The sequence below is a fragment of the Cydia fagiglandana genome, chromosome 19 (assembly GCF_963556715.1).
Source record: "Cydia fagiglandana chromosome 19, ilCydFagi1.1, whole genome shotgun sequence".
In the NCBI taxonomy this organism is placed as follows: Eukaryota; Metazoa; Arthropoda; class Insecta; order Lepidoptera; family Tortricidae; genus Cydia; species Cydia fagiglandana.
In genome coordinates, this window is record NC_085950.1 from 11,707,600 (window position 1) to 11,723,852 (window position 16,253).

General features: G+C 40.6%; 2 protein-coding genes across 2 annotated transcripts in view; one reads left to right on the top strand and one right to left on the bottom strand.

Annotated features, from left to right (window-relative positions):
• Window positions 1-240: 240 nt before the first annotated feature.
• LOC134674223 (polyserase-2-like) lies at window positions 241-5,071 on the bottom strand. Its single transcript, XM_063532283.1, has 7 exons — window positions 4,778-5,071; window positions 4,094-4,289; window positions 3,637-3,733; window positions 3,145-3,318; window positions 2,309-2,458; window positions 1,465-1,685; window positions 241-766 (listed from the first exon to the last, which is right to left on the bottom strand). The coding sequence occupies exons 1-7, from the start codon at window positions 5,043-5,045 to the stop codon at window positions 241-243; spliced, it is 1,632 nt and encodes a 543-aa protein (XP_063388353.1). The 5' UTR covers window positions 5,046-5,071.
• A 10,196-nt stretch (window positions 5,072-15,267) lies between these two features.
• LOC134673792 (agrin) overlaps window positions 15,268-16,253 on the top strand; it is a 143,704-nt gene continuing 142,718 nt past the window's right edge. The window contains exon 1 of the mRNA XM_063531820.1: window positions 15,268-15,755. The gene's annotated coding sequence lies outside the window, so the exon portion shown is untranslated. The remainder of the gene's footprint in view (window positions 15,756-16,253) is intronic.

Below are 16,253 nucleotides of genomic sequence, written 5' to 3' on the forward strand. Positions count from 1 at the left end.
TCAATCAGACGCTTCGCGATTTCTGAGAACCACTTATGCGCGCTGGGACTCCATGTATATTTATTTATTTATATATGTATATATTTCGGGGATCTATTTTGTGAACTTTGTGAAGTAACCGTTTATACTATACTTGCTGGAGAGTAGTTCATTTCACATATTTGGAACTTAAGCAAATCATAAAAAAGGTTTAAAAATATTAAGACATTACGTTTTATTAGCAACTCCACGAACGCTTACTTATGATTGTGTAACATGTTTTCTTGTAACATTTTCTTGTGTAACATCATCTTGTGTAACATTTACTCGTGTAACATTTTCTTGTATAACATTTTCTCGTGTAACAATTTCTCGTGTAACATCTTCTTGTGTAAAGTTTTCTTTTTTTTCAAAAGGTGGGCTTGGATCATCCCTCGAAACGAACGCCATCAACTCCTCAAATCCATCCTTAGCCGTTTTCCCTTTACCCTCGTTCAACATGATATCCCTAAGCGCCAAGGTACTTAGCATATTGTCATCTTCATCCCCATCATTGCTTTGTAAGATCCTGTCGTGTATTAGATTTGACAGATTAATGTCGTCCATCTCAGAATCATCTAAGTCGGTTACATTTTGGGGTTCATAGAGCGTGTCTGTGAAGCTTCTGCGCATAGCTTGTGCCTCGCTCAGCTTCCTTTTAGCTAGTTCTATGAAACTCGGCGATTGTAAGGTTTCCCGTAACCAATTCTTGATTCGAGTCTTCTTGTCTTCTACGCGGGCTTTGAATCTGAAACAGTAATATACGAATGTAAGCTAAATAAGCAATGATTTTCCGCGATCCTATACGTCACTGTCGCACTTACATACTTGTTAGAAAGTAACAGTTATAATGCAGACGATTAATTTCCTAAAAATTTGAGAGACTAAAACTCACAGACTCCGTAGGCTAGGCCACCTTTTGAGAATGGATGAAGATCGGAATATGAAAGTAGCGTGTCTGGACCGAAAATTATTGCTTAAGCTAAATAAGCAATAATTTTCCGCGATACCTATTATATACGTCACTGTCGCACTTACATACTTGTTAGAAAGTAACAGTTATATGCAGACGATTAATTTCCTAAAAATTTGAGAGACTAAAACTCACAGACTCCGTAGGCTAGGCCACCTTTTGAGAATGGATGAAGATCGTAATGTGAAAGTAGCGTGTCTGGACTGCCTAGCAGGAGGACGTCCTGTCGGACGCTCCTGAGGGCTACCGCGAACCAAGTTCGACGTGTTGCCTCCCTGTCACAGTTACGTACGAATTTACAAGTGCGACAGAGAGGCAACACGTCGAACGTGGTTCGGAGTATGCCCTGTGGTATCGCTGGAGCGACAAGGGCGGATCTGCGCGAACTCTGGACCGAGAAAGGTGTCTTGTGTCGGAGGCCAAATCTCATTAGTCACTGACGCCATGCCAACGGAGTAAGTACGTGATTATACCTTTGTAAGTCCTGCTCTCTCTCCCTAGCTCTCTTAATCTTCTCCTGCAGCTCCGGCACATCGGCGCACTCGTTGTCAGCTATGGTCTTCTCCACCCACGACGTCATCTCCGACACCCTGCTGTAGACGCCCGGGGAGTGAGGGTCCCCGCACTGCTTGCCGCCGAAGGACACGATCCCAAGGAGGACGCCGTCACGGACGGCGGGACCACCAGAATCGTGCTGTGGATGTTAGTATTTTGGGCTAAAGTTAGACCAAAAAAGTCTGCAGTGAATTTGATAGCACACGCAGTGCAAGTGTTATTTACACGTCATAATTTCATAGAAGTTTGACGTCTAAAATAACACTTGCACTGAGTGTGCTATCAAAATCGCTACAGACTTTTCTTGGTCGAGCTCTTTGTAATTACCTATTTTATACCTGGCAATACTGGAATGCTTGTCAAATATGTGTCAAAAGTCAAAACTATTAAATATTTACACTTTTTGTTTTATCATATCATTTTTCACACATTTTCTAAAGTTCAGATATAAAGCGTTAAGCTTTCTGGTGAACTACATAGCTAGACCCATTAGGCAGAAAAAGCCTAACAATGTTACAAGGACTTTTTCCACCAAAGGAGTATTCGGCACACACCGCGTGCTTTAGCCATACTCGCATTTTTACCGAAATATTACATGTAAGATGCAAACGTCCATTGCAAGCATTCCACCAGCGTCATACCCGACATCATGTGAGGAGTTATGTAGAACACGTCGAGTTCAGTCAAATATCCTCACAATGCTATGCGTCCTATTCACAAAGCTAGATCTCATACTCATACGTCATAAAGAGATAAACGTACGTTACAAGCATCTTTTCCGCCAGTAGCGTACCCGGCGCACATCATTCGAGGAGTTATATAGAAGCGGTACGCGTTCTGGCACTGAGACAGCCTCATCGCTGGCACGGGGACGAAGCGGAGACGATCAGGTATGTGTCCTGCCCCCGTCTCCTGGAATCAAGGATGTATACATTTATCAAGTTGAATTTAAACTTATTGAGACATAATACGGTTACCTACTCAGAATGGGAGAAGATCGGGCTGTCAAGAGGGCGTTCTTGGGACGACCGACTGGCAGCCGTATCCGGTGGGTCGGCTCAGGTATCGCTGGGAAGACACGACAGGTGGCATGCTCTCTTTTCGGAGGCCAAGATTCTCTTTGGATCGCTGAGTCAAAATAGCATAATAACATTATATAATTTTATGATTTTAGTCATGGATCTCCAACTCAAATGGTTTTATCACAACGATCGAGCAGACTGCAGGCTGAGTTATGTCAATTGACGCACGAGTTTTGGTTTCAAGACTTGACAAGACAAGAGACCAAAGCAGAAACATGTCGCACATGGTGAGTAAAACTGCCACTAAAACATAAGTGGAACTGCCCGACATCAATTCATAGTACGTAAGCAGCAGTAGGGGGCAGTACCCATCATATCCATGGGTACTGCCCCATCCAGTGAAAATCAGTACATATGTCTAGATCATGTACCTCCTTGGAACTAGGTTCAGCACGGCTATTTGGACCGCCCGCCTTTGATTTTTCCAGCTCATAACCAGTATATGAAGCATAAAATAATACTCGTATATCTACCCACACTAATGTCACCTCTTAATAAACACCCAAAATAGCTTACATGAGTACTGCCCCAGCCAGAGACGATGAGAATGTCTCCAGGTTTGATCAGGTACTCCTGAGAGGGCAGGTTCAGCACGGCGATGTTGCGGCCGATGGGCATGGGCCGGTCCAGGCGGACCAGAGTGAAGTCGTAGTCTGCGTTGCCGGGCACGTATTTAGAGGGGAAGAACGCCTGAAATTACAATAAATTTTCTAAATAATTAATCTTTAAAAAATAAGTAATTCAACCGACTTCAACTACAGTTCCATGTAATCAAATGGCACTTTTTAATTGTAAATGCTTAGTTTACCTATTGATGAAAATACAAAAAGTCTTCTTATAAGATTTGAGGAGTTCCCTCGATCCCTCATGGAATCCATCATCTGACTAAACCTTGATAAAAATGTTCTTTATACTTAAATCTTATTGGCTTAGTCTTCCCTTTTGCTGATCGATATCATTTTTGCGCGAGATTTTTAACGAATGGTAAAAATTTCTCAAAGCACTCACTCTGTTGACTCTAGCCTGGTATCCTCCCCTATTATGAAAAGAGCTCCCTGCGCGTACTATGAACGCGGCCAGTTTCGACTTTTCATTGTCGTGTGCTCTGTAAGTAAAAAACACGAAAAAAGAGGGGGCGTAAATTCAGCATATTAGAAGGAATCAAACGATATGGGGGATCTGTATCTAACGACCACACCAATGACGGCCGGTGCGGGATATGACCACGTTGTACAGGTATGTCCTGATGCTTGTTTCCATATCGCATATAGTTGGAACGAGACAGATATACTCACGACTCAAAGCAGTGTCCGGCCGTAGGCACTAGGCACCCACTGCTCGTCGATAATATACCCGCCACACCAATGACGTCCGGTGCGGGATATGGCCACGTTGTACGACTATGTCCTGATACTGGACTCCATGCCACATATATTAGAAATTAGACAGGATAGGATATACTCACGACTCAAAGCAGTGTCCGGCCGTAAGCACCCACTGCTCATCGATTATAGATCCGCCACACCAATGACGTCCGGTGCGGGATATGGCCACGTTGTATGGGTACATGCTAATACTGGTTTCCATGCCGCCGACGATGCGCCGCACGGCGAACGTGCGGAACACCCACGACATGTCCCCATCGTTGTTGGTTAGGGTCTCTGGAAACATGGCTAGTTGACACTTGAGGTTTACGCTAACTGAGGTACTGCGGTACTGTTATTGGTGCTATAGAGAGAAAATGCGGTAGATTTCACGCAGTTGCTAACGTAAATATCAAATGCCAACTCGTGGTAGCGGTGAAGGGTATTATTACCGAAAGCAGAGCAGACTGACTGTTTAACTCTTAAAAACATTGCCCTTAGATAATGTTATTTCGTGCATTGGAACTGTTCATGAAGACCAAAATGGAACTCCTCTACGAGAAAAGATTTTTAAGGCTAATTATTGTAATTGTTATGAGATGCACTATGGTTGTACATATTTTAGGTAAATATAATTTCACCTGTTATGTGTAGTCGATTTCAATTAAAAATTATGAACATCTGTAGCCGTACCATGAGTCACTGATAGTCAAAAACAAATATTGCGAACGGTAAACAGCCACGTAAAATATCACTTTTTGATCAACTGTAAAAGCGTTTCTTACCTTCCTCTATCTTCTCCGCAGCAATTTTAAATCTTGTAGCCATATGATTGCTCTTAAACCTATAGTTCTCTTCCAACATTGTCTTTATATCATCATGTTCATTGCTATCCTGACTTTCCATTCTCAACGCAGGTTTCCCCCGCTTCTCATCTCCTGGTACCGACTTGGGCGGAATATACTCAAAATATACGCCCTTCCTCCGTTCAACATCACTGAATGCTGTTTTTCCGAAAAATAGAAGAAATGCTACTACTAAGTTAGTGACCATGGTTGTAAAGACATCATTAACATTATCAGTGTTACGTGGAGAATGTGCGTACGTAGATTTGATTGGAAATTAATGAAACTTGATGATACGCGCAGTTTTATGTGAATTCTTGCATTTTATGACCTGTATAGTTATTTACTTTGGGTTTGGCGGCGTAGTGCGTAGTATTATAATCGTTTTTAAACTTATTTTATTTGTAATTTTGCTTTCAATAATCTAAATATTAAGGCGTTTTTTTTTTAATTATGTCACTAATACATACAAATTAAACAGGTTTAATAGAGTTACACTTTGAAATTATTGACGTTTGTAAAATGTTTTTTACGTAATTATTTAAAAATATTTAATTTGATTAATTTAATAGCCGTTTAAAATATTTTTTTCACATTTTTCAATTATGGTTGAATCCGGATGGGTATGCCTTCGAATCCTTATCTTCGAAATGCCACCGTATTTAAGAATGATTTCGCTTAAATTTTAGTTTTTTCTTCACAAGTGTGATAAAAAACATAGTGTGTAACTTCGGGGGTAAGAATATTGTTACTCGAGTCTTTAATTCATATATTAGACTCTCGTACAATATTTCACTTACCCCCCCCCCCCCCCATTACATAGAAGACATGTTTTTATAATTCTTATTCACCACAACAACTCAAGCACAAAAGGGTCATTATGCTTCAAGTGCAATAGTAAAATAAAAACCTGTCTGACGGAAAGCCACAACTAATTAATTAGTGGTTACTATTTCGTGAAGCTGACGTTTAACGGCCTGATTCTAATTTTAATATACGTCAAAGATTAGATCTAGATACGATATGGATCCGATCCACATCGTATCCGAGGCTAATTTTTGACGTATACTGTCCATGTGTAGTCCACTACTGTGTACTCCACTATGTAGAATAAGTATGAATAAAATTAAATTCTAGGAGCCACGCCATCTATCAAGTAATAATGACACTACCAATAGTACCAAGTTGATTGCGAGGCGAAATGCTCAGCTAGGGTACAGAATGAACTATGTACACCGTAGTCCGCGTGGAACTGTTGTGTGCTTGGAGTTGCCATTATCTGCCACTAGATGTCGCAATCAATCTATATCTGTATCAGAGATATATATAACTCCGTATAAGATAAATAAAGTCTAAGAAAAAAACGTGCCTCGGACGGCCAAGGAAAAGTCATTCTCGAATAGATGGCGCCATTACCTTTGGCCTATTCTCGGCTAGATGGCGGTTTAACGACACCGTTTGGTATTTAACAATTTTAACACATATCAGTGAAAGAACATGGGTCAGTATGGAACAATAAAAATTAAGAATCATTTATCCGTAAACATATTTTGATTATTTTATACATTTTCAATTTTATTTTAAGTTTTAATCGTGTGTCGATAGATAGCAGTAAATGTACCGTGACTACAAAATTTACAATGACAGGACCCCTCTATACTATCTATTCTTTTTGATCTGTATGCTGTAGTCATATAATATAGGCTTTCAAATGGTGGGATAGAAATGGGAGTTCTAAAATAACTCAAAGTCTAAAGTTTCATTTTAGATACAAGGTTTTAGATAAGCTTTATTTAGAGTGAAATAGTTGACTAGCTAGTCGTAATGATGGGTTGATTGTATGACGACGAGCAGCGTGGTGGTGCACATGGACATCATGGCGTGGGGTAGCTTCAGACCAGCTCTTAGCAATGGCCAGACTTTGTGAAGTGATAAACGGTTGCCTCCCTTCTCTCTTTCTTCGGTCGTTCTGTAATTACTGAGGATCGTGACCATCACTGGATACTTTTTGTTTAGAGTGAAATAGTTGACTCCAACATTACAGCTATAAGGACCGTTTGGGGCCAGCTACAAATCGAACAACTATAACTAGCAATACTTCAACAGCTAGTCGTAAAGATGGGTGGACTGTATGACGACGATCAGCGTGGTGGTGCACATGGACATCATGGCGAGGGGTAGCTTCAGACCAGGCGGTAGCAATCGCCAGGCTTTCCTTAGTGGAGGACGCGCGCGTATGTAGCGCACCAACCGCGTTAGATTGAAGCGGATGTTTTCATCTGAATCAATATGAAATAATTAGGATAATTATAATTAGGGTTCCGTACCCAAAGGGTAAAACGGGACCCTATTACTAAGACTCTGCTGTCCGTCCATCCGTCCGTCCGTCCGTGCGTCTGTCACCAGGCTGTATCACACGAACCGTGATAGCTAGACAGTGTAAATTTTCACAGATGATGTATTTCTGTTGCCGCTATAACAACAACAAATACTAAAAACAGAAAAAAATAAAGATTTAAGTGGGGCTCCCATACAACAAACGTGATTTTTGACCGAAGTTAAGGAACGTCGGGCGGGGTCAGTACTTGGATGGGTGACCGTTTTTTTTTTGCCTTTTTTTGCATTATGGTACGGAACCCTTCGTGCGCGAGTCCGACTCGCACTTGCCCGGTTTTTTACTTACCAACTCCCATGAGCCGTGGCAAAAGAATGCCGAGACAACGCGAAGAAGATGATGATAATGATACCGTGACTCATCGTGCTATGCAAAAAAAATTGTAGATATCTTTATATAGGCATAATAAAGTAATTTTGATGACAATTCGATAATTCGATCATCGGGATTCAACTAAATAATAATTCCTATAGACTAATACCACCTGGACACGGGAATTTTTGAATAGGTAATGGCACCGCACGGACAGTACTGAAAGGATGGTTTAAATTATTCGTATGGGATTATTATAGATCTTGGTTGCACTAGAAATTTACCACGAATGACCAAAAAGGGAATCCACGGGAGACCCACTGAACTTAGAGTTAGACCAAGAAAAGTCTGCAGCGGTTTTGATAGCCCACGTAGTGCAAATGTTATTTTAAACGTCAATCTTCTATGACATTATGAATTTATGACGTATACATATATTTAACCTTTTCGACGCCGTGTCAAACACAAAAACTGTCACGCGGACGCCACGTCACCGAAGTGTCAAAACTGAAATTGAACTTTATGCATATGCACGTAGGTCTATGTTGCTCTGCAGTCTGTGACCGATTAATCAGTCTTTGGTAAGGTTTGGTAAGGTTGGTAAGGTTACACAAACGGGTCTACCGCGAAATAGCAGTAAATAACAGTTGCACTGCGTGGGCTATCAAAATCTCTGCAGACTTTTTTGGTCTAACTCTACCAACGAGTGAAAACACAGCCCATTAGTTGCAAGAATGATACTAACCAGTGTTGTCCGAAACGTTAATGCAATTGAATATTCTTGACCATTAACCAGTACAAATTGGACCGTCACCTGTAAGGCCCCGTTACCGATTACGGTTCAATTTGTACTGGTTATAGGTCAATTGCAATTAACGTTCGGCCAACATTGATACTAACCTTGTTCAACTAGAAGCCGGTCGTGGGCAAGCATGCTCAGCGCGTCCGTTTGTGCTTGCATCAGCTCCGCACACACGGCCGGCACGCACATTTGGACTGTGAGGTGCAGCGCGAACGCGTAACTGCAGCAGATGGCCGTCCATGACTGTACAAAATAATTTACTGTAAAAATTTCGTGCCAGCTAGCCACTATAGATCGACCGCTTAAATGAGTTCTCGCCTGCGTACGGTATACGGCGTATGGCGCCCGCACCTTCCCCGCCACCGTTAGTCGTCATATCCCGTCGCCCCCGTACCGCGTAGGCGAGGACTCTCGTTGTATAGCTAGCATCCAGTAGTAAGTCCATCCATCCAGTAGTTAGTGAGGTCTATAGTAGTCGTGGCAGAGGCAGACCGAGAGAGAGATGGCGGGATGACTTGGATGCATTCCAGCGGGATTGGCGGGATCCTGCTCAGCACAGGGAGGCCTGTAAAGGGAGAGGGCCTTTGCCCAGCAGTGGGACACACACATAGGCTTATTTAAAAACATCGTACATATAGCAAGCGCCGCGAAAACCACGGCTATAAAGCCGAAGCTCTTTAGAAGTGTACTTAATTCCAGCTTTTCACTCGGTAGGTAGCAAAATTTCTTTAACCATCGTGCCTTGGGACCACGGAAGAAAGAATGAACGCGCCGCGCTCCTTGGAACCTTTGCAATGCTTAAGTTTCCATTTTCCGAATCTTTCGCTTGCTCATGTAGGTATCAATATTAGCACGAGGAGTTAACAATAACTTTGCCCCCTTGTAAAACAAATACCTGTTCAATGATCGGTTTATAACTTTACGGCGCTGGTGGCCTAGCGGTAAGAGCGTGCGAATTCTAATCCGGAGGTCGCGAGTTCAAACCCCGGCTCGTACCAATGAGTTTTTCGGAAGTTATGTACGAAATATCATTTGATATTTACCAGTCGCTCTTCGGTAAAGGGAAACATCGCGAGGAATCCGGACTAATCCTAACAAGGCCTAGTTTAATTTCTGGGTTTGAAGGTCAGATGGCAGTCGCTTTCGTAAAACGTAATGCCTACGCCAATCTCGGGATGAGTTGTCAAGCGGACCCCAGGCTCCCATGAGCCGTGGCAAAATGCTACAGCGCGGGGAAGATGATGATGATGGTTTACTATATTATAGGTAATTTTACTGACAAACGACGACTTGAATTTGACTGACGTGTTCTTATAACCCGGCAACCTTCAAATCAAGAGTGAACAGGCACCTTCTGGGCGAGCTCGCTCCATCGTAGGCCACGGCTACGCCTCGGCTAGTCTGTGGCCACGAGTAAGCCCATTCATAACTAAAAATAAAGACAAACCTCTTCGTCTTTTAGTCTTTTCAGAACGAGCCAGGTAGTAGCAACCCATTTTTGACAGTCAGTAACAAATCCCAATACAATCTGAAAATAAAATCGCTAGGTTACGGGTAGGCACATACTCGTACATTGCAGTACAAACTGCAGCACTCTTAACTGTCCATCGGTTATGCCTTTTGTAATATTATAACTATTATAAGGTTAACGAACTGTCAAATAACAGTGGACGAGGGTACCTACAGCATTAACGCTTAAATGCATAGTGTTGCCAAATGACTACAAACCATTAGACAGCTCACAGTTTTAAAATAAAAAGGCTTACGTGCTTGAACGCACCTTTATGCCAAACGTATATAGGGTACTGATTTAAGGGTTAAATTTACGGAATATTTTTAATTTATAAAAATTACATTCGTTTTAAGACGAAAAGTCGGCAAACTTGGAAAAATCCACAAGTTGATAATTTTTAGTATGTGATTTTGAACGGTTTTTTCGGGGTATGTAATTATTTTATATTTAAAAACTTTATCATAGGTATATCACAAATAGTGTACTTATCTAATGGTAGTAAAAAAAATCATTTATATATTACTGAAAATTACATATTTACATAAATACGATTTAGCCAATTCAACTTCTAACACTGATTTCGCAGTGAAAATCGAAGGTATATTTTTTTTACTATTTTTACTAGAATCTACAAAATAAAAAAATCATGCCTTTAGGGGTTAATGTTGGAAAAATTCGGAATAAGTATACGTTGATGTGTGACGTACCAGACTATCAGTTGTTGATCTAATTTTGTCCAGTAAATCCAGAACTGCCTTATATATCGCTTGTACTTCAATTACATCAATATAGTTGTCTTTGAACCTCAGACCTAGATGCTTCAGTTTCACGTAAATGTGATAAAAAACCAAAAACATGACTATCGGTATAATATCTAGAGCCAATGTCGGTATCAGTAATAATAGCTGAAATATGTCCAGGTCTTGGTCTGCATCTGTATTACTCCACTGATATACAGCGCCGATTATAAACTTGAAGAAGAACGTTAAAAAACTGCATATCCATATAATCTTGCCTAAGTTTTCCACGAAAAATATCTGCTGCAACTCTGTCTTCACCAACTTCGAATCTAACATAAATTCGTACACCGTGTATCTACTAGCCACCAGAATTAGAAAAGTCAAAAAATATTGAACAGCATAAATTACCCATAATGTTTCAACAAGCACAGAACATGCTAAAAACCCGGACATGATTATTCCTGTTATTATTGAAAAGTAATAGACCATTTTATAATTATTCATTTGTTTTACAAAGCCAAAATTGAAACCGGTAAAAATTTGGGCTATGGTAAAAAATATAATTAAGGATCTGGATATCTTTCGACTCTCCATATTTTCTACAAATGCTTCTTTTGCAATCGGTAACATTATGAACACATGACTGAAAAGTAGTTTGAAACGTTGGATTATCGACCGAACTTTCAATTTATAAATTAAACCGCAATAAATTAAATTCTTATTGACTTTCACAATAACAACATGACAGTTGTAGAACATGTAATGATCAGCAATAAACATCGTCTTGCCTTGAGTACTAACCACAGATGGTTAAAATATACATTAAATGAAATATTTTGCATAATATCAATAACTATATATATCCATCAAGGAAAACGGGGACTATTTACGTTTTTATGGAGAAGAGCTAGAACGGTGGTTGCAGCCCCTATCCCTCAAACGCCGCCGAAAGTTCCTATGAGTATTTTGGCCTCCGTACACCAAGGCCTGCCCGTTTCAATAGCGACCGGAACAAAATCGTACGCTAACAAGTTCGCATATTTGTTATTTTTCAATTTACCAGCATTTTTGCGGCAGCGCAGTCTTGTACTTTTGTGGTGTGGGTGTGTGGGGAAAAAAATTACTAACGCAAGTGGCGTGATGCCTTGGTATTCGCCCCGCACATCGCAAGCACAGTCACGGCTCGACATTGAGCGACTTGCGACGGCGGCGGCGGTCATCGTGGACCACGATTCGTAGTGCCCGTTAGCGTCTACCATCTCCGAAATGCAAGGATGGGATTCACACACCTTGCATCCTAGACTATTCTAATAAATATCCTGATTTTAATCTTTAAATATATGTGTGGTGGTCAAACCTCGCTTGTATACGTAGGACTGAAAAAAAAACGTAGTCGAAAAAAAAACAACGGGTTGCACTCCGGGAGTGCCGGCAGAAGTGAAAACTCAACGACATTGTAACTCAAAATATTAATAACAGGGCCATATAGTGCAAAATGTCTGCAGCACTATGTATAATTAACGCCATCTAGCGTTGTATTGTCGCATTACTTGAAATTCCTAAGCACAACACTGGGTACTACTGGTACTACCGTTATATTAATACCAGTTTGAGGGAAACTTACTAGATGACATTTAAATAAAAAAAAACAATGACATTGTCCGTCACACATATCATAAGTCACGCAAGCGCCCTGCGACGCCTACATGAAACAGCAGGCTCAGGCATACATTTTCGCCGTGCGGTAGAAAGAGAGGAGAGACGCCTTACGCGTTACGCCTTACGCTGTCTCGAGTTTATCATTTTTTCCCCACATCAAAAACTGCACAGCGCCGCTAAAGAAGTTTTCACTTCAATAACTAAAAATTCGGTCAGGATCCTTAGCAGGATCACACACAGATGACCATATCTAAATATGTATCATAATTTAAGTAATCATGTTAGTTTGAAATCGTTAGTTTAAAATTAAATCTAGTACGTCATACTAAGTAAAGCTTATATAATAAAAGCTACCTTATTTCGGGGGCGTAAATTATGTCCCATTGGGCACTTGTCTAACAATAAGACAGACGTACCAAGTTCGCGAGGTGCAACTGCGTTTGTCAGCTGGGCTATCGAAAATCGAAGTTCGCAATTTACGGGCATTTTTCTCTGTCACTCTAATTACGCCTTCATTGGAGTAAAAGAGAAAGATCCTCGCCATTTGCGAATTTTGGTTTTCGCGGTAGCCGCTCTGAGGGCGCCGTGACAGCAAGCTCGTTCGTAGACCTATCAATATAATATTTACCGTCATTAAAATGCCGTGTACATAATTCAAACTCTATGTCTTCACAAAACAACTTTGTTGTGGTCTTACCACTTTTACATTTACGAGTATTCGTAAAACGATTAAAATTAAGAGAAGAGCGAAAGTGGACTTGTTGTAGGGATCCTTTTCGCTGTTTGTTGATGTTAATACGCCATTTAATGTTTACTTTCAAATAAATTACATAAATAAACAAATAAAATAAATAAATAAAAATGTTATTTATTAAGGCATAAACCCATTACATTCCATTACAATAATAAACTAAATTAAAAATAACAAAATATAAACACAAACATAATAATGTACAACCTCAGAGACCTCAGATGTACAGTTGGCAGAGCGATAGGCTAGTTAGTGCTTGATCCAGAGTCGCGCCTTTGAGCGCCGCCCGAGACAGAGAATTTTATAAAAAAAATATCGACAACAAAATATAAATCAGCCCAATAATTGATAGGTAATTAACTTGTAATAGTTTCATAGACATCATAATTTAAGAGCATAGCTCTTGTCGGTGGAGTATGCGCCAGTAGTCGCGGTCCCTATAAGACGACATATTATTATGCTTTTGCTTTTAATTGTTGTGTATAGCCCCATACATCAGAATGGGGCGGATCACGGTCTTGTAGATCCGTAGCTTAGTATGTCTACTGAGAAGCTTGGACACCAAAACCTTATGGAGCGCAGCACTGCAGCGTAAGGCGTTTTAAGTTCGGATGTTGGTTTCGTCCTCCCTTGTATGTGTGTCAGTGACAGTGCACCCAAGGTATTTAAACTTAGACACTCCTTTGTAAGTGTTTTCACCCATAAGTAGATTCTGTCTTTGGGTGCGACTGCTCCTGTACCGCTTCATGTATGGGTGTGAGGCTTGGACACTAACACTCAAGGAGGAGAACAGCCTTTTAGTCACAGAACGTAAGGTGTTGAGGAAGATTCTGGGACCCGTTAAAAGAGACGATGGCAGTTGGACGATCCGAAAGAATGCCGAGATAGAACATCTGATAGCCGAGCCGAACATAATAGGTGAGACCAAAGCGCATCGTCTCCGCTGGCTTGGCCATCTCGAAAGCATGGGTGAAGATCGGGCAGCCAAAAAGGCCTACTTGGGTCGACCAAATGGACGCCGTCCTGTTGGTCGTCCTAAATACCGTTGGGCAGATAGAGTGGAGGCAGATCTCCGTGAGTTCGAAGTCGGCGAAAGCTGGCGGGATACCGCTCTTGACCGATCAAAGTGGCGTGCTCTTGTGTTGGAGGCCAAGACTCATTTTGGGTCATCGCGCCAACCAAGTAAGTAAGTAAGCAAGTGTTGTGTATAGCTTGCTCGTGCTTTTCCTCTTCTTACCTATCATTTTGCCTCATCTATCCTCTATGGTCCTCAGTAGGTTTCTCTTCTCTCCAACAATTCACAGCTTTTATGTAACTCAATACTTAGAAACACAAAGCTACTACGTACACCGAAATCAAAACAACGGGCCGGGGTAACAGAAACTAATCGAGCTTTGCGAACTATTCAGTGGAAACTTCATCCAATTTCGCGGCGGGCGGTTCAACTGTTTGGTTAACTTTCATTCAATTAAAGTTAACCAAACAGATACATGTGTTTAGACTTGAGGGAGGACACGCCTTAGGAATATACTCGTATGTTAGAAATAGTACCTACGACGTCCGAGAAATATGGGGTATGTCAAGTATGATTATTATACCTGTAACATGAGCACAAAATTAAACTGTAGGCTGTACTCCTCAATACTGACCAACATTTGTTCAGCGACTTTGAAAAATAACTTGTGGTTTGATTTTTAATTAAAGTTTATTCTAAGACGCAATGTATTGCGAATTTTGTTATGTTTAAGACGTGACAAGCAACGTCAATCACAATGATATGGCGTGGCGATGGCGTCCATTGAAGATAATATTTATTTTGTATGAAAAATAGAGAGTCTAAAAACTTCATAATTTTTAAAAGTTGTTGAACAAATGTGTTACCGTTTGAGGAGTACTAATCTATGTTTTGATTATTTGCTCGTGTTACAGGCCACACCCGGTATATTTCGTTTTATTAGCAATTCATAGCACATTTTGATGTTCTAGAAAAAAGGTCTTTTAGTGAGTACCTGTCTTGCTTTTACTACAAAATGTCACGTACAAACGTCAAACGTCAATTCATTATTAAACAATTTAAGTTTAATAATGAATTGGTGATCCATTTTTGTCAAATTACGAAACCTGCATTATTTATTTACTTGTGGCTTATGGTTTACCACCAGAATTTCGGCTTTTTGTCATAGAATACAGTTACATATTATGTACCTACATTAAGTTGACGTCATAATTATGTTCGAAGCGCATATAAAAAAAACGCAAAAAGCACATACTAGTACCAGGATCACATAAAACGCAGAAACTCTGCAAACCCACCAGCAACATAACCTCGCACACACTCTAAAGACCCTATCAGCAAGGTGTCAAACATCTTGGTCGGCACTCGGCACCCATAGCGCGTCAAAGCGTCAATTCGAAAACGCTTAGAAAACAGCGGGCACTCGGGCTCCTCATTAACCCAGAAAATGGTAGCCGACAGGTGCCGAATGCCCGCAAAGATTTACGATTAGGTGAAATGGCTCATCGAGGAGACATTGGTACCGCGGCTGCACCAGTGAAAGACGAAAGAAACTTGTATGCGAGATATATTAGCCGGGCTGGTGGGTGCGCGGCCAGTGGCTCTAAAACCGCCGTTGAAATCGCACGCCCGTTCAACGCGCGGTCGATCTTGCGTTCGAATTTCGAACTTCGAAATTTTTTTTCGTGTGCTGTGGTTTTTCGGAGGCCTGTGTTTTTGGAACAGTTTTGAGTAAGTTTTTCATAAATTTTTCATTTATATATTTTTTTAGGTTAGGAGATTTAGAATTGGTATTAAACCTAGGTCTTCAAGATAATCTAGGTTATGTTACATTTTATCTGCATCAACTGCATGGCCATTTTTTAACGAGTTATAGATACAAGTTCAAGATTAACGGCAATCTAGTTATTTCAGTCTTGAATACCTGTGTAAGAAAGTTTATATGGATTAAAAGTAAGTTGGAACTAGTTAAGTTAATACCAAAACGACCTCAATACATACATCAGTACTGTCGCAGTTACTGAGTTTATTATAGTTACAGTTAAGTATTAATACATATCTCATTTAAAACATCCGGCTCATAACCTAACAAATTGCATGGAACTTTTATGGCGACTGTGATTAACGACTATGAAATTTAATTAGTCATTTGTCTTTACATTTTAAAAACAAATCATAATTCAGGAACTTGACGAGTGACATGTGATGGGTTATTTCTATGTTTTTTGT

What these genes read in the sequence shown, in the direction of transcription:
- LOC134674223 (XM_063532283.1), bottom strand. Translation starts at nt 5,045, where the DNA reads ATGGTCACTAACTTAGTAGTAGCATTTCTTCTATTTTTCGGAAAAACA. An exon ending in ACCAGGCTAGAGTCAACAGA is followed by an intron (nt 3,319 to 3,636) that starts GTGAGTGCTTTG and finishes TTGTAATTTCAG; the next exon opens with GCGTTCTTCCCCTCTAAATA. An exon ending in GCGGAAAAGATGCTTGTAAC is followed by an intron (nt 1,686 to 2,308) that starts GTACGTTTATCT and finishes TAACATCCACAG; the next exon opens with CACGATTCTGGTGGTCCCGC.